This window comes from Oncorhynchus tshawytscha, linkage group LG12 (assembly GCF_018296145.1).
Source record: "Oncorhynchus tshawytscha isolate Ot180627B linkage group LG12, Otsh_v2.0, whole genome shotgun sequence".
NCBI lineage: Eukaryota > Metazoa > Chordata > Actinopteri > Salmoniformes > Salmonidae > Oncorhynchus > Oncorhynchus tshawytscha.
In genome coordinates this window covers 34539363-34558716 of record NC_056440.1, presented here as the reverse complement: position 1 = coordinate 34558716, position 19354 = coordinate 34539363, and the positions used below count along the sequence as shown (strand labels likewise).

Genomic DNA, 19354 nt, shown 5'->3' with positions numbered 1-19354 from the left:
TGAATAAGTCCATGTGAAACTCTTGAAAATGAGGCAGTATATGCTGTTTTCCTTTTCTGGTCACAAGGGACTTCATCTACTTTCTGTTTCTAGGAGCTTTGCCAGGACATTTAGTTCAACACTGAGTTTGACTAACTGCAGACTGCCCCCAACAACAGGCAATAACAGATACAATAAGATTGTTCTGCATGCCTAATTGAGCCTTGTCTTCTCTGACATCAGGGACATAGTACATGATTGTGTCCTCACACACCTTTTCTTGAGTACTTGGTCAGTGCATAAACCTGTCACCAAAACCAATTAGAATAATTTTAACTGCGCAGATACTCTCAAAGCCAGCAGCAGCAGCACTTGTGTGAGGGGAGAGATGAGTGTGAGAGAGCACATACAATCAAAGCAATATAAAATGAAGAACACATTGCACTAGTATAAATGTGCACACCAAATAGCTTAAAAAGGAAGACCAATAAAGATGAGTTAAACACATTAAAGTATTTGAAAAAAAAAGCAGTCCTTACAAAATGATTTCTAAGCCTTCATTCTCAGGCTTCATTGATTTGTCATAATATAGGATATGGCCTCCACTAGGTGGGAGTCAAAGATGGCTGCTCAATAGCATGTTTCCTATCAAATCCAGTAATTGGATAAAACATTAATAATAAGTGCACTAATGAACACGACCAAGCCAATTGGACATTGAGACAGTTTACAACACGTCCAAAGTCACAGATGCATCGAACTGTTGCAGATGGAATTCTGGTACTAGAATCTTGTCAATCTTCTATGGCTGAAATGCAAGTGAAAATATATGTTATACATTTGTGCAATTCTATAGACTATGGATGGACAAACAAATATAATCATCCCATTGTATTTAACACATTGTTTGCATTATTTAGACGAAGTTGACGAGAGCTATTCAAACATGCACTCATACAGATCTAGACTAGACACACAACCCACAAAGAAATGTTCATAGGCGCACTACAACTTCCGCAAGAAGGCAAATAGAAACAGCATTGGATTGTGGGTAGTATCGTGTCATTTCCTGAATTAGTTTAGAAGTACAATTGTATGTCAAGTCGCATGAGTCCGCAGCGCGTGTAATTTTAATCGACTCTTCAACTTGGAAGAACTACAGGTTGACTGATTGAAAAGTTATTACCAGTAGCCAGCAATGAGTTTGAACGAGCATTCGTTGCAAGCTCTGTCTTGGAGAAAACTTTACTTGAGTCGAGCAAAGCTGAAGGCTACGAGCAGAACTTCAGCTCTCCTGTCGGGTTTCGCAATGGTGAGTACCAGGACCCAGTCATATAGATTGGAGCGGATGACAACTTTGACAAAATGTAGTTATGACGCACTATTTCTTAAGACTACACCTACCAGTATACTATCCTACCAGCCCGGTCTCATAGACGATGTAACATAGTAAACGTAAATTCTAGTAAATCAAATTAGTATGATTTGTAGCCTGGTCTCAGATTAGATGTAATATAGTCAAAGTAAATCAGAGACATTCAAAATAGTATTATATGTTACGTTTGGTATAGTTATATAAGACAGCTGGTTACCTAAGGCAAAAATGAAAGTAGGGTTGTTGGATGGCTATAACGCAAGTTCAAATCTTATTACGGACAACTTTAGCATTTTAGCCAATTAGGAACTTTTGAACTACTTACTACTTTGCAACTACTTAGCATGTTAACTAACCTGTCCCTTAACCTTAAACCTTTTAGCTAACCCTTTAACCTAACACCTAAACTTAACCCTAACCCCTAGCTTAGCAAACATAAGCCACCTAACTAACGTTAGCACCTATTCCAATTTGTTAGGCAGGTGGCTAACATTAGCATAACAAATTTGAATTCATAACATATCTTAAGTTTGCAAATTTATAACATATACTAATTGTAATTTGTAACATATCATATGAAATGTATGATGGACAGCCACATTTTAATACATACCATATGAAACGTAACATACTAATTGGAGCGTCCTCGATTCACGTTTACTATGTTATGTCTACCCATGAGTCCAGGTTGCAGCATCCTACCAGTATTTGACTACAATGCTGGATAAACCAAGACTGTTTTGATTGAAAATAACCGGCAAACATATTTAATGATATGTATTAGGCCTACAATTAAATGTATTTCTGTATGAAACTGGTTACATTGCAATTTTGATGCATAGATTTGCATATGCATAGTTGAGTGCATTTAAATGTCTCTGCAAGTTAAACCACTATGCAAGGCCAGATGCAAATTAAGGATGGCATTAGTGAGTCATATCTTAACCTACCACAAGTAAACTGCAGCAAATCTGACAGTCACTCACCCAACAAATCAAATCAAATCAAATTTTATTTGTCACATACACATGGTTAGCAGATGTTAATGCGAGTGTAGCGAAATGCTTGTGCTTCTAGTTCCGACAATGCAGTAATAACGAGCAAGTAATCTAACTAACAATTCCAAAAAAAACCTACTGTCTTATACACAGTGTAAGGGGATAAAGAATATGTACATAAGGATATATGAATGAGTGATGGTACAGAGCAGCATAGGCAAGATACAGTAGATGATATCGAGTACAGTATATACATATGAGATAAGTATGTAAACCAAGAGGCATAGTTAAAGTGGCTAGTGATACATGTATTACATAAGGATGCAGTCGATGATATAGAGTACAGTATCAACGTATGCATATGAGATGAACAATGTAGGGTAAGTAACATTATATAAGGTAGCATTGTTTAAAGTGGCTAGTGATATATTTACATAATTTCCCATCAATTCCCATGATTAAAGTGGCTGGAGTAGAGTCAGTGTCATTGACAGTGTGTTGGCAGTAGCCACTCAATGTTAGTGGTGGCTGTTTAACAGTCTGATGGCCTTGAGATAGAAGCTGTTTTTCAGTCTCTCGGTCCCAGCTTTGATGCACCTGTACTGACCTCGCCTTCTGGATGACAGCGGGGTGAACAGGCAGTGGCTCGGGTGGTTGATGTCCTTGATGATCTTTATGGCCTTCCTGTAGCATCGGGTGGTGTAGGTGTCCTGGAGGGCAGGTAGTTTGCCCCCGGTGATGCGTTGTGCAGACCTCACTACCCTCTGGAGAGCCTTACGGTTGAGGGCGGTGCAGTTGCCATACCAGGCGGTGATACAGCCCGCCAGGATGCTCTCGATTGTGCATCTGTAGAAGTTTGTGAGTGCTTTTGGTGACAAGCCGAATTTCTTCAGCCTCCTGAGGTTGAAGAGGCGCTGCTGCGCCTTCCTCACGATGCTGTCTGTGTGAGTGGACCAATTCAGTTTGTCTGTGATGTGTATGCCGAGGAACTTAAAACTTGCTACCCTCTCCACTACTGTTCCATCGATGTGGATGGGGGTGTTCCCTCTGCTGTTTCCTGAAGTCCACAATCATCTCCTTAGTTTTGTTGACGTTGAGTGTGAGGTTATTTTCCTGACACCACACTCCGAGGGCCCTCACCTCCTCCCTGTAGGCCGTCTCGTCGTTGTTGATAATCAAGCCTACCACTGTTGTGTCGTCCGCAAACTTGATGATTGAGTTGGAGGCGTGCATGGCCACGCAGTCGTGGGTGAACAGGGAGTACAGGAGGGGGCTCAGAACGCACCCTTGTGGGGCCCCAGTGTTGAGGATCAGCGGGGAGGAGATGTTGTTGCCTACCCTCACCACCTGGGGGCGGCCCGTCAGGAAGTCCAGTACCCAGTTGCACAGGGCGGGGTCGAGACCCAGGGTCTCGAGCTTGATGACGAGCTTGGAGGGTACTATGGTGTTGAATGCCGAGCTGTAGTCGATGAACAGCATTCTCACATAGGTATTCCTCTTGTCCAGATGGGTTAGGGCAGTGTGCAGTGTGGTTGAGATTGCATCGTCTGTGGACCTATTTGGGCGGTAAGCAAATTGGAGTGGGTCAAGGGTGTCAGGTAGGGTGGAGGTGATATGGTCCTTGACTAGTCTCTCAAAGCACTTCATGATGACGGATGTGAGTGCTACGGGCGGTAGTCGTTTAGCTCAGTTACCTTAGCTTTCTTGGGAACAGGAACAATGGTGGCCCTCTTGAAGCATGTGGGAACAGCAGACTGGTATAGGGATTGGTTGAATATGTCCGTAAACACACCGGCCAGCTGGTCTGCGCATGCTCTGAGGGCGCGGCTGGGGATGCCATCTGGGCCTGCAGCCTTGCGAGGGTTAACACGTTTAAATGTCTTACTCACTTCGGCTGCAGTGAAGGAGAGACCGCATGATTCCGTTGCAGGCCGTGTCAGTGGCACTGTATTGTCCTCAAAGCGGGCAAAAAGTTATTTAGTCTGCCTGGGAGCAAGACATCCTGGTCCGTGACTGGGCTGGGTTTCTTCCTGTAGTCCGTGATTGACTGTAGACCCTGCCACATACCTCTTGTGTCTGAGCCGTTGAATTGAGATTCTACTTTGTCTCTGTACTGGCGCTTAGCTTGTTTGATAGCCTTGCGGAGGGAATAGCTGCACTGTTTGTATTCAGTCATGTTACCAGACACCTTGCCCTGATTAAAAGCAGTGGTTCGTGCCTTCAGTTTCACACGAATGCTGCCATCAATCCACGGTTTCTGGTTAGGGAATGTTTTAATCGTTGCTATGGGAACGACATCTTCAACGCACGTTCTAATGAACTCGCACACCGTATCAGCGTATTCGTCAATGTTGTTGTCTGACGCAATACGAAACATCTCCCAGTCCACGTGATGGAAGCAGTCTTGGAGTGTGGAGTCAGCTTGGTCGGACCAGCGTTGGACAGACCTCAGCGTGGGAGCTTCTTGTTTTAGTTTCTGTCTGTAGGCAGGGATCAACAAAATGGAGTCGTGGTCAGCTTTTCCGAAAGGGGGCGGGGCAGGGCCTTATATGCGTCGCGGAAGTTAGAGTAACAATGATCCAGGGTCTTTCCACCCCTGGTTGCGCAATCAATATGCTGATAAAATTTAGGGAGTCTTGTTTTCAGATTAGCCTTGTTAAAATCCCCAGCTACAATGAATGCAGCCTCCGGATAAATCGTTTCCAGTTTGCAGAGAGTTAAATAAAGTTCGTTCAGAGCCATCGATGTGTCTGCTTGGGGGGATATATACGGCTGTGATTATAATCGAAGAGAATTCTCTTGGTAGATAATGCGGTCTACATTTGATTGTGAGGAATTCTAAATCAGGTGAACAGAAGGATTTGAGTTCCTGTATGTTTCCTTCATCACACCATGTCACGTTGGCCATAAGGCATACGCCCCCGCCCGTCTTCTTACCAGAGAGATGTTTGTTTCTGTCGGCGCGATGCGTGGAGAAACCCGCTGGCTGCACCGCTTCGGATTGCGTCTCTCCAGTGAGCCATGTTTCCGTGAAGCAGAGAACGTTACAGTCTCTGATGTCCCTCTGGAATGCTACCCTTGCTCGGATTTCATCAACCTTGTTGTCAAGAGACTGGACATTGGCAAGAAGAATGCTGGGGAGTGGTGCACGATGTGCCCGTCTCCGGAGTCTGACCAGAAGACCGCTTCGTTTCCCTCTTTTTCTGAGTCGTTTTTTTTTTTTTTGGTCGCTGCATGTGATCCACTCGGTTACACTGGTTGTAAGGCAGAACTCAGGATCCGCATCGCGAAAAACATATTCTTGGTCGTACTGATGGTGAGTTGACGCTGATCTTATATTCAGTAGTTCTTGTCGGCTGTATGTAAAGAAACCTAAGATGACCTGGGGTACTAGTGTAAGAAATAACACGTAAAAAAACAAAAAACTGCATAGTTTCCTAGGAACGCGAAGCGAGGCGGCCATCTCTGTCGGCGCCGGAAGTACAACAGAAAGTTGGACCCAGTACAGTTGTCAGCTGGTCAAAAACGCTAGGCTAGGCTACATCTTCCTGTACAGTCCTGCACCCAAGAGGGTTGCTAGGTGATGTACGACGCCTCCTGGCGGCCATGTTTGGAAGACCACCGCATCAGTTCTTCTGACAATAACAGCTGAGTGTCTACCCCAAGCTGTATGATAAGTGTCTAAAACTACACTGCTCAAAAAAATAAAGGGAACACTTAAACAACAAAATGTAACTCCAAGTCAATCACACTTCTGTGAAATCAAACTGTCCACTTAGGAAGCAACACTGATTGACAATAAATTTCACATGCTGTTGTTCAAATGGAATAGACAACAGGTGGAAATTATAGGCAATTAGCAAGACACCTCCAATAAAGGAGTGGTTCTGCAGGTGGGGACCACAGACCACTTCTCAGTTCCTATGCTTCCTGGCTGATGTTTTGGTCACTTTTGAATGCTGGTGGTGCTTTCACTCTAGTGGTCGCAGGAGACAGAGTCTACAACCCACACAAGTGGCTCAGGTAGTGCAGCTCATCCAGGATGTCACATCAATGCGAGCTGTGGCAAGAAGGTTTGCTGTGTCTGTCAGCGTAGTGTCCAGAGCATGGAGGCGCTACCAGGAGACAGGCCAGTACATCAGGAGACGTGGAGGAAGCCGTAGGAGGGCAACTACCCAGCAGCAGGACCGCTACCTGCTCCTTTGTGCAAGGAGGAGCAGAAGGAGCACTGCCAGAGCCCTGCAAAATGACCTCCAGCAGGCCAGAAATGTGCATGTGTCTGCTCAAACGGTCAGAAACAGACTCCATGAGGGTGGTATGAGGGCCCGACGTCCACAGGTGGGGGTTGTGCTTACAGCCCAACACTGTGCAGGACGTTTGGCATTTGCCAGAGAACACCAAAATTGGCAAATTCGCCACTGGCGCCCTGTGTTCTTCACAGATGAAAGCAGGTTCACACTGAGCACATGTGACAGAGTCTGGAGACGCCGTGGAGAACGTTCTGCTGCCTGCAACATCCTCCAGCATGACCGGTTTGGCAGTGGGTCAGTCATGGTGTGGGGTGGCATTTCTTTGGGGGGGGCCGCACAGCCCTCCATGTGCTCGCCAGAGGTAGCCTTACTGCCATTAGGTACCGAGATGAGATCCTCAGACCCCTTGTGAGACCATATGCTGGTGCGGTTGGCCCTGGGTTCCTCCTAATGCAAGACAATGCTAGACCTCATGTGGCTGGAGTGTGCCAGCAGTTCCTGCAAGAGGAAGGCATTGATGCTATGGACTGACTCGCCCGTTTCCCAGACCTGAATCCAATTGAGAACATCTGGGACATCATGTCTCGCTCCATCCACCACAGACTGTCTAGGAGTTGGCGGATGCTTTAGTCCAGGTCTGGGAGGAGATCCCTCAGGAGACCATCCGCCACCTCATCAGGAGCATGCCCAGGCGTTGTAGGGAGGTCATACAGGCACATGGAGGCCACACACACTACTGAGCCTCATTTTGACTTGTCCCTAAAACATTACATCAAAGTTGGATCAGCCTGTAGTGTAGTTTTCCACTTTAATTTTGAGTGACTCCAAATCCAGACCTCCATGGGTTGATAAATTTGATTTCCATTGATAATTTTTGTGTGATTTTGTTGTCAGCACATTCAACTATGTAAATAGAAATTCTTATTCAATACATTTTTCATTCAGATCTAGGATGTGTTATTTTAGTGTTCCCTTTATTTTTTTGAGCAGTGTACTTAATTCAACACCATGGTAAATTATTGTGCAGTATTTGGCTGCTCTAACAAGGCCAGAAAGATAACGTGAAAAAATATTTTTACAGATCATGAAACACCAAGGAGATAAGACTCAAGAACTGTCAAAAAGCAGAGACACCTTTTTCCCGTCAAGACCTGAACTCTGACAGCTGTTAGTACAGGAGCTGCTCTGATCTTTTCATCATTGGAAGAAGCTAATCTCTGCTTCAGTTGCATAATGCCAAGGGGCCATTGCAAATGCCTATAAGGCTAATGTCACCATACTGATGGTCCAGTGGTTCCCAACTCCAGTCCTCAAGTAACCCCAAAAGTACACCTTTTTATTTATGTCCTGAACAAGCACACCAGATTCAACTTGATAACTAATCGTCAGGCCCTCAATGAGTTGAATCAAGTATGTTTGTCCGAATCAGGTATGTGTGCTGTTGGGTTGTATTCGAGGACTGGAGTTGGGAAACACTGCTGTTGGCCTATGGCTGCATTGGCATAGCCGTTATCATCAGCTGCAAAATGGGTTCACATGGCTGTTACTCTCTCTGGATATCAATCAAATAAAACAATTTGGGGTGCTTACAACTGATCAAAAAGGTCATGTTCATTTGAGAGTACAACACAGCAACACCGACAAGTCAGAGACAGATTCCCTTCCCCTCTTTATTGCATGATTGTGATCTGTGATTAATTAATACGGACACAAGTTCATTTTGTATAATAGTTAAGTTACATTTAAACACTTCACTTCGAAGAATCAATACTTTGACTATATGAAATAAAAAGTGTATGGGTAAGCTAACTCGTATGTAAAGGTTTAGACATTTTAGTAACAAGTACCTAGGCTATTATTATGAAAGCATCATTTCATCTTTACAAAAAAGTCAATACCAGAGGTAGCCAACCTCACACCACTGATCCCTATTCTCCTTGGTGAGCAGACTTCTATTCCAGCCCAGCAAAAGCACACTTGATTATCAACTAATTTGGTTTGAGAAGTTGAATCAGGTGTATTAGTGCTGGGCTGGAATAGAAGGGTTGGCTGCTTCAATTGTAATAGGTTTATTAATTGTTTGACTTTTTTGAAACTATTTTTATTTACAACATTTACACACAACACATGGTATACAAGGATGTACCCTTATTCTCTTGGGACATTCATTGGGACCTCATCTGCATACAGGTTTTCACAGCTTGCTTTATCTGACGACAGAAAACATCACAAAGAAACGGGCTTAATCATACTCAAATAAGACGGCACTGAATTATGTTTCTATATCTCTTTCTCCAGTTTCTCTCGCTAGGGACTGGAACTCGAATCTTTTCATAATGTCCACCTACAACAGTACATACCCTATCCAGAGTAGCCTACTCTATCCCTTTGACAGCTGGTGCCGTTAATCCTTCTACCCTCTTCCATGCCATGGCTGTTAGCTAGCTAGCTACAAATGACTTTCGAGTTTGTTTTTAATTTACGACAACGATGATGATGATGATAAATACAGTGCATTCGAGAAGTATTCAGACCCCTTGATTTTTTCCACATTTTATTACGATACATCCTTATTCCTAAATTGATTCATTGCCCCCCCCTTCAATCTACACACAATACCCCATAATGACAAAGCAAAAACTGTTTTTTAGAAATTGTAGCATGTATTCTAAACTGAAGATCATGATTATGTGATTATTGGAGTCAGATATGTTAGCTGGGGCAAAACTGACACTGGAGTTGCCCACCCCTGTTTTAGTCAGTACTTTGTTGAAGCACCTTTGGCAGCGATTACAGCCTCAGGTCTTCGTGGGTATGACGCTACAAGCTTGGCACACCTGTATTTGGGGAGTTTCTCCCATTCTTCTCTGCAGATCCCCTCAAGCTCTCTCATGTTGGATGGGGAGCATCGCTGCACATCTATTTTCAGGTCTCTCCAGAGCCGTTTGATCATGTTCAAGTCCGGGCTCTGGCTGGGCCACTCAAGGACATTCAGAGACTTGTCCCGAAGCCACTTCTGTGTTGTCTTGGCTGTGTGCTTAGGGTTGTTGTCCTGTTGGAAGGCGAACCTTCACCCCAGTCTGAAGTCCTGAGCGCTCTGGAGCAGGTTTTCATCAAGAATTTCTCTGTACTTTGGTCTGTTCATTTTTTCCCTCAATTCGGACTAATCTTCCAGTCCCTGCCGCTGAAAATCCTCCCCACAGCATGATGCTGCCACCACCATGCTTCACCGTAGGGAAGGTGCCAGGTTTCCTCCAGATGTGAACGCTTGGCATTCAGGCCAAAGCGCTCAATCTTGGTTTCATCAGACCAGAGAATCTTGTTTCTCATGGTCTGAGAGTCTTTAGGTGCCTTTTAGCAAACTCCGAGTGGTCTGTAATGTGCCTTTTACTGAGGAGTGGCTTCTGTCTAGTCACTACCATAAAGGCCTGATTTGGTGGAGTGCTGCAGGGATGGTTGTACTTCTGGAAGATTCTACCGTCTCCACAGAGGAACTCTGGAGCTCTGTCAGTGACCATCGGGTTCTTGGTCACCTCCCTGACCAAGGCCCTTCTCCCCCGATTGCTCAGTTTGGCCAGGTGGCCAGCTCTAGTAAGAGTTTGTGGTTCCAAACTTCTTCCATTTAAAAATGGAGGCCACTGTGTCCTTGGGGAGCTTCAATGCTGCAGAAAAGTTTTGGTACCTTTCCCCAGATCTGTGCCTCAACACAATCCTGTCTTGGAGCTCTACGGACAATTCCTTCGACCTCATGGCTTGGTTTTTGCTCTGACATACACTGTCAACTGTGGGACCTTGTATAGACGGCAAACTACCTGCCCTGTATGACACCTACAGCATCCGATGTCACAGAAAGGCCAAAAACGACATCAACAACCTGAGCCACGGCCTGTTCACCCCTCTATCTTCCAGAAGGCGAGGTCAGTACAGGTGCATCAAAGCTGGGACTGAGAGACAGAAGCTTTTTTTTTTTTTTTCAATCTCAAGGCGACTTTTAAATGGCCATCACTAGCCGACTAACACCCGGTTACGCAACCCTGGACCTTAGAGGCTGCTGCACTATATACATAGACTTGGAATCACTGCTACTTTAATAATGGAACACTAGTCACTTTAATAATGTTTACATACTGCTTTACACATCTCATAACAATATACTGTATTTTAGTCAATGCCACTCCAACATTGCTCAATCTAATATTTATATATTTCTTAATTTCATTTTTACTTTTAGATGTGTATTGTTGTGAATTGTTAGATACTACTGCACTGTTGGAGCTAGGAACACAAGTATTTCGCTACACCCGCAATAACATCTGCTAAATTTGTGTATGTGACCAATAAAATGTGCTTTTATTCCATTTTGTGTGCCTTTCCAAATCATGGCCAATCAATTGACTTTACCGCAGGTGGACTCCAGTCAAGTTATAGAAACATCTCAAGGATGATCAATTGAAACAGGATGCACCGGAGCTCAATTTCAAGTCTCATAAGCAAAGGGTCTGAATACTTAGAGTACCAGTCAAAAGTTTGGACACACCTACTCATTCCAGGGTTTTTATTTTTCCTGTTTTCTACATTGGATAATAATAATCACGACTTAACAGGAGAGCCTTTTGAACGTAAAAAATATTTTCTTATAAAAATGTTATTTTTTTGGGCAGAAATGCCTTCTCGAACATGTGAACTTTCAGGTGCCTTTTAATAACATGTTTTTATGCCATCTGTAAATACAAATAAAGAAGTTAAATTACCAGCCTAGTTGGTTTAGCCAAAGAAAAAGACAGTAACCTTCTCACTAGCCATGATTGGCTGAGATAATGAGTGGGCTGGACATGCTGAGAAGTTTCAGATTGTTCAGCAGCATAGTGTCTTGTCTATAAAATGAGCTGCTTGTTATGCGTAGATAATTCTTTCTACTGCAGTTTTTTTTATAAAGAGAGAACGTTAGCAATGGAGAACGGCAAATATGTTGCTTCTGCTCTCAATAACATTGCTGCCCTGAATTTATCCGGCGCTATCGACAAAGGTCAGTGGGAAAAAGTTGTGATGGACTACTTTCTGGAGGACGATTGTGCCATTCTGACTCTGAAAATGAATCAGACGATTAACTCCCTGATGTTAGGTAAAAACATTTTCAGTTGAAGACATTAGAGTCTTCTGATGACGGTGATGGGGAAGAAACCACGATCAACGGAAGAAGTTGACCAAATTTTGAAATCCGTGGAACACAACAGGCCAAACAAGCTGTGCAAACTAAACGGAAACAACACAGGATGTCTTTTATTTAATCAAAGGGGTTGCAGGCTGCCATGAAGCTTTCATCCATGTATATGGGTAAGAATCTAGCTACAGTTTCAGCTATTATACGTTTCTAATTTTGTCAGTTGTTTTTATTGCAAGTTAAGGCTTGCTGTTAGCTAGCCAGCTGGAGTTTGATGGCTGGCTTGCTAGCTGATGTTAACATTGAACCTAGTTTATTCTAGTAACTTTAGCTATGACAATCGGTTTGTTTTGCTAGTAATGTTACTCTGAATTGGGATTATAGTTCAATTTTTAGCTAGCTAACATTAGCTGGCTGGCTTGCTAGCAAACATTTAATTTATGTGTATGAATTGTGTGTTTTCTCCAGAATGCCATTTCGCATTGCTAGTTATAGCCTAATGTTAACCAAATAAGTTCAATGTTAGTTAGCTAACATTGGGTAGCTATGACATCTGTTTGGATTGCTAGTTAAAGCTTGCCAGCTTAGTTAGCCAGCCATCTAACATTAGCTGGCTAGCTATCTAGCTAACATTACGTGTATGAACTGTGTGTAGTAATATATCAGAATGCCAGAATTTTTTCTGGAATTTGTTTTTTTAGCAGAAGTAGAACACGACTGCCTCTCCTCCACCAGTCACACAAGGAGAATGGTCTAATGCCTCCCATCAAAAAGAGAGCTGGCCCAAGCAAGCAAAGGCAGCAGTGCAGTCATCAACTACATGCACCATTTCTTCACCAACTACAGAGTTGGGGAAACACGTGTGAACACCTGAATTGTGATAACTGCAGTGGCCAAAACAAGAACACATTTGTGCTCTGGAATTGTGCCTGGCAGACCATGCACAAACTCCATCACAGTCTGGACCTTCACTTCCTGATCACGGGCCACACCAAGTTTGCCGGGTTTGCTTCGGCCTCATCAAGCAGGGCTTCAGAAAGACCAGAGTGAACACTTTGTCTGAGATTGCTGGTGTTGTGAAGGACAGCACTGTGACGGGTCAACATCCAACAGCTGGTTGGACTGGAGGACGGTACGGTGCTGGTGGAAAGCTATGGCTGGCAACATCTGACTCCGTACTTCAGGCCGCTGCCACAGATCAAGCAGTACCAGCACTTCAGCTGCAAGTAATTTTCATTGTATTGCATGAGGTTATTCTTCTTGGGAGGTGAATTGATGTTGTAAAGGGTTGTAATGTCTTCTGATTTTTTTAAAAAAATTTTTTAGTATTTCCCTGTTTTACAGCTTTGATGCTCTGGAGCCTGGTGTTGTCGCCAAGGAGCATTGACTGTCACGACCAGGTTTCAACTGCTGCGCAACGCTGACATCCTTCCTCCCATAGAAGGTCTGCCTGTACAAGCACCACCTGGACTGGACACAGCTAGACAAACTTATCTTTTTGAGAAGATCAGGGAGTTTTGTGACGAAGAGGCTATGGACATCACATGCCCTGCACCAAAGTCAACGGCAGAACAGAAACAGGCTCTCCGACTATAGATTCCCTTGTTCATGGTGTGATTCGGGCGGACCAGTCATCAGCACTATCTGCAGTGCCTCTATTCACATGACTCCTAACACACATCCCATACGTTGCTCCTATTTTTTTTATTTTTATCCTGCTGCTCCACCACTTTACCCCTGATTGTATGCGTGTAACTACCTCGTCTATCACTGATATCGTTATTGATATTGTTCTTGTACAAACTGTATATTTTTTTGACTATCTATTTCTGATATTGCTACTATGCAAGTAACCATTTGGCTGTACCGTTTATACCTTCTGTAGAGACCCATCCACTTAGCAAGACTTTGATATTGATATGCAGTTGAAGTTGGAAGTTTGCATACACCTTAGCCAAATGTGTTTAAACTCAGTTTCACAATTCCTGACATTTAATCCTAGTAAAAATTCCCTGCCTTAGGTCCGTTAGAATCACCACTTTATTTTAAGAATGTGAAATTTCAAAATAATAGTAGAGCGAATGCTTTATTTCAGCTTTTTCTTTCATCACATTCCCAGTGGGTCAGAATTTTACATACTCACTTAGTATTTGGTAGCATTGCCTTTTAAATTGTTTATCTTTGGTCAAATGTTTCGGGTAGACTTCCAGAGCTGGTGAAACTGAGTCGGGTTTGTAGGCCTCCTTGCTCGCACATGCTTTTTCAGTTCTGCCCACATTTTCTATAGGATTGAGGTCAGTGCTTTTTGATGGCCACTCAAAACCTTGACTTTGTTGTCCTTAAGCCATTTTTCCACAACTTTGGAAGTATGCTTGGGGTCATTGTCCATTTGGAAGATCCATTTGTGACCAAGCTTTAAACTTCCTGACTGATGTCTTGATGTTGCTTCAATACATCCACATAATTTTCCTTTCCTCCTGTAGCAAAGCACCCCACAACATGATGCTGCCACCCCCGTGCTTCACGGTTGGGATGGTGTCCTCGGCTTGCAAGCCTCCCCTTTTTCCCCCAAACATAACCATGGTCATTATGGGCAAACAGTTATTTTTGTTTCATCAGACCGGAGGACATTTCTCCAAAAAGTACGATGTTTGTCTCCATGTGCAGTTGCAAACCGTAGTCTGGCTTTTTTTATGGCAGTGGCTTCTTCCTTGCGGAGCGCCCTTTCAGGTTATGTCGATTATAGGACTTGTTTTACTGTGAATATAGATACTTTTGTACCTGTTTCCTCCAGCATCTTCACAAGGTCCTTTGCTGTTCTGGGATTGATTTACACTTTTCCCACAAAGTGTGTTCATCTCTGAGACAGAACGCGTCTCCTTCCTGAGCGGTATGAAGGCTGCGTGGTCCCATGGTGTTTATACTTGCGTACTATTATTTGTACAGATGAATGTGGTACCTTCAGGAGTTTGGACATTTCTCCCAAGGATGAAGCAGACTTGTGGAGGTCTACAATTTTTTTTTCTCTGAGTTATTGGCTGATTTTCCCATGATGTCAAGCAAAGAGGCACTTGGTTTGAAGGTAGGCCTTGAAATACATCCACAGGTACACCTCCAATTGACTCAAATGATGTCAATTAGCCTATCAGAAGCTCCTAAAGCCATGACATAATTTTCTGGCATTTTCCAATGAGGTTTAAAGGCACAGTCAACTTAGTGTATGTAAACTTCTGACACACTGGAATTGTGATTTAGTGAATTATAAGTCTGTAAACAATTGTTGGAAAAATGTCAGTGGCAGTGGCCAAAAGTACTTAGGTAAAACTATCTGTACCTTGTTTATATTTTTGGCAACTTTTACTTCACTGCATTCAGAAAGAAAATGTACTTTTTACTCCATACATTTTCACACCCAAAAGTACTTGTTATATTTTGACAGGAAAATTGTCCAATTCACACACTTATCAAGACAACATCCCTACGGCATCTGATCTGGCAGACTCACTAAACACATGCTTTTGGAGTGTGCCCTTGGCCATCCTTCAATAAACCATTTTTTTTAATGAAAAAAATAAGAGCTTGTGCCGTCTTGTTTAATATAAGGAATTTGAAATGATTTATACTTTTACTAAAATATGACAATTGAGTACTTTTTCCACCAGGATGTGGCTGGGTGTTATAGCATTTCTTTCACATGACCCATCAATTCTGAGAAGTGTGTCTGGGTAAGCATCATCTAATATTTATAAACTATTATCTGGACACTTTCTGTTTACCTGGCATTTTTCCTTATAGACTACCACCATTTTTAGTCTTAATTTTTACTACACTACTCACTGTTTAGCACATGACCTCATGTGAATCCTTAAAGAGATGGGCGGAGCTTGCTTAAGAGGGTGTGAACAATGCTGAATGGGCGTAGACAAAGGAGAGCTCTCCAGTAGGTACCAAAACAGTCAAGGGCCCTTTTCTCAAAAGTGAGTTATCAAATGTATCAACATTCAAAGCAAAATTACTTTCCCATTGTTCCAAAAAGCATGCTGTGTATAATATACCGTTTTGTAGTTCTGAGTCTACTTTTATCCAATGTAAAAAATACAACAAATTCTGCTACATAAGACCGAAACCAGGTGGTGAGTCATATTTGTGGAATTTCTTTCCTTAATGCATTTCAGCCAATCAGTTGTGTAGGGGTGGTATACCGAAGATGGCCCTATTTGGTAAAAGACCAAGTCCATATTATGGCAAGAACAGCTCAAATAAGCAAAGAGAAATGACAGTCCATTACTATAAGACATGAAGTCAGTCAATCCGGAACATTTCAAAAACTTCAAACGTTTCTTCAAAATGCAGTCGCAAAAAAACATCAAGAGGTATGATGAAACTGGCTCTCATGAGGACCTCAACAGGAAAGGAAGACCCAGTTACCTCTGCTGCAGCCCAAATAAATGCTTCAGAGTTAAATAAGACACATCTCAACATCAACTGTTCAGAGGAGACTGTGTGAAGCAGGCCTTAATGGTCAAATTGCAGAAAAGAAACCACTACTAAAGGACATCAATAATAAGAAGACTTGCTTGGGCAAAGAACACAAGCAATGGACATTAGAACAGTGAAAATTTGTCCTTTGGTCTGATGAGTCCAAATTTGACATTTTTAATTCCAACCGCCGTGTCTTTGTGAGACACAGAGTAGGTGAGTTGATGATTTCCGCATGTGTGGTTCCCACGTGACGCTTTGCTGGTGACACTGATTTATTTAGAATTCAAGGCACACTTAACCAGCATGGCTACCACAACATTCTGCAGCGATATGCCATCCCGTTTAGTGGGACAATTTGTTTTTCAACAGGACAATGACCCAAAACACACCTCCAGGCTGTGTAAGGGCTATTTGACCTAGAAGGAGAGTGATGGCGTGCTGCATCAGATGACCTGGCCTCCAATCTCCCGACCTCAACCCAATTGAGATGGTTTGGGATGAGTTGGACCGCGGAGTGAAGGAAAAGCAGTCAACAAGTCCTCAGCATATGTGGGAACTCCTTCAAGACTGTTGGAAAAGTATTCCAGGTGAAGCTGGTTGAGAGAATTCCAAGTGTGCAAAGCTGTCAAAGGCAAAGGTTGGCTACAAGATAGCTAGCTAGCTAATACGAATTTAGCTAGCTGGGTGGCGATATTTAATTCACTTAACTTATCATACTGAATAGCTAGCTAACTAGCTAATAATACAGTAAATTTTTTATAATTTTCTAAATATATTTACTAAACTGAATAGGTTCTTTCACTGCCTCTGTATTCTGGGTGCTTAGAAAAAAACTAAATAATGGGAAATCTTCCTGAATTGTTTTTCGGTGGTAGCAAAACACAGCCAGCCATGTGGACGATTGGGGGACACAGGGTAACAAAGTTCCACCAGACTGACTGGTCTTCCAGCATGGCGCCCTGTGTGGCTGCTATGTGATTTGTAACAACTGCAACCCCTCTATAGATTAAAAACATGGAATTGTCATATGCAGTGGTTGAGCTTTAAATTACATCATTGTCTTTGTTCTAATTCCTCATCCTGTTTGCACGTCGCTCTTTCAGTCAAGCTGTAACCGTGTGAAATCGTGTCTCTTTCAGGTGGCTATGGTGGAGGTGCAGCTGGAACAAGATCATGTGTATCCCCAAGGGCTGCTGATAGCCTTCAGCGCCTGCACCACTGTCCTTGTGGCAGTGCACCTTTTCGCCCTGATGATCAGCACCTGCATCCTGCCAAACCTGGAGGCCGTCAGCAATGTTCACAACTTGAACTCGATCAACGAGTCGCCCCATGAGCGCATGCATTGCTACATTGAGCTGGCCTGGGCCTTCTCCACTGTCATCGGCACCCTTCTCTTCCTGGCCGAGGTGGTTCTGCTGTGCTGGGTCAAGTTCCTGCCCCTCAGTCCCTCAACTGTTAAAAATAGCACCGACAATTATGGAAGGGCGGCAGCCATTGTCTCCACCTCCATTATGGTGCCGTTTGGACTGGTTTTTATTGTGTTCGCTGTGCACTTCTACCGCTCTCTTGTGAGTCACAAAACTGACCGTCAGTTTCAGGAGCTGGAGGAGCTGTCCAATATCACCCGGCTGCAGAACCAGCTGGACTACAGGGCGGAGACAACCAGTCTGCAGCCCTCCTCTGTCGACTTCCCCTGACGGGAGCACACACAAGTAGGGAGTTGGAGCAGTACACAGTTGTAAGAAATGTATTATTGACTTGTTTTTCTGTATCTATTTGCATGAGCACCATGAGAAAGGATACTTTATATAGTAATATATTTCTTCAGATGTATTGGGATTTGGACTCTGCTTTAGGCATTTTTCTACTTGTGTAAATAGTTGGAGAGGTCAGAAGAATTTGCTTTGTATTGTTCACTAGTTTGGACTCAAGCCACTTTAAAAAACTTTGCATGTCTATTGTCTTCCTTATGGCTTCAGAAACAGATCTGAATAGCTGAATGTGAGTGAGCATCTGTGTGAAATTGTTTTGTACATCTTCATTACATAGATGATATTTGTAGTTATGTCACATAGACAGAACTTAGTGTAGTTGTAAGGTGGCTGGGGAACACAGTGTGGGACGAACATACTGTAATAACATTTTGTGAAGTAGTTGGATTTTAATTTAACAAAATGATAACCGGCCAATTTCCATGAAAGGAAAACTGGTCAGAGCATAATATGTAATAGTGCTGGTGCAAGGGAAAAGTAGAATTTAGATTTTTAGTCTGGAATATATACCTCATATTTTAACATTTCAAAGTCAGTACAATTGATCAGATTTGCTCTGATGGTAATTTGATGAGTTAATGTATTTTAAGCACGCTACTGTTACATGATAGACAAATACAAGTGTGGAATTTGAAATGTACACTACTGTACAAAAGTTTGGGGTCACTTAAATGTCATTTATGAAAGAAAAGCTAATTTGTCCATTTTAAAATAACATCAAATTGATCAGAAATACAGTGTAGACATTGTAAATGACTTGGAAACGTCAGATTCTTTATAGAATATCTACATAGGCGTACAGAGGCTCATTATCAGCCACCATCACTCCTGTGTTCCAATGGCACGTGTTAGCTAATCCAAGTTTATCATTTTAAAAGGCTAATTGATCATTAGAAAACCCTTTTGTAATTATGTTAGCACAGCTGAAAACTTGTGCTAATTAAAGAAGCAATTAAACTGGCCTTCTGTAGGCTAGTTGAGTATCTGGAGCATCAGCAGTTGTGGGTTTGATTACAGGCTCAAAATGGCCAGAAACAAAGCCCTTTCTTCTGATACTCGTCAGTCTATTCTTATTCTGAGAAATGAAGGCTATTCCATGTGAGAAATTGCCATGGAACTGAAGATCTTGTACAATGCTGTGTACTACTCCCGTCACAGAACAGCGCAAACTGTCTAACCAGAATAGAAGAGTGGGAGTCCCCGGTGCACAACTGAGCCAGAGGGCAAATACATTAGTGTCTAGTTTGAGAAACAGATGCCTCAAGTCCTCAACTGGCAGCTTCATTAAATAGTACCCGCAAAACACCAGCCTCAACTGCGAAGAGGCGACTCCGGGA

At 42.9% G+C, this 19354-nt stretch overlaps 1 protein-coding gene across 1 annotated transcript; it reads left to right on the top strand.

The window, feature by feature from the left end:
- The first annotated feature begins 1005 nt into the window (after positions 1-1005).
- LOC112263013 (calcium release-activated calcium channel protein 1) lies at positions 1006-18520 on the top strand. Its single transcript, XM_024438961.2, has 2 exons — positions 1006-1291; positions 17385-18520. The coding sequence occupies exons 1-2, from the start codon at positions 1178-1180 to the stop codon at positions 17940-17942; spliced, it is 672 nt and encodes a 223-aa protein (XP_024294729.1). The 5' UTR covers positions 1006-1177; the 3' UTR covers positions 17943-18520.
- Positions 18521-19354: the final 834 nt, after the last annotated feature.

What these genes read in the sequence shown, in the direction of transcription:
- LOC112263013 (XM_024438961.2), top strand. Translation starts at nt 1,178, where the DNA reads ATGAGTTTGAACGAGCATTCGTTGCAAGCTCTGTCTTGGAGAAAACTT. An exon ending in TCCTGTCGGGTTTCGCAATG is followed by an intron (nt 1,292 to 17,384) that starts GTGAGTACCAGG and finishes TGTCTCTTTCAG; the next exon opens with GTGGCTATGGTGGAGGTGCA.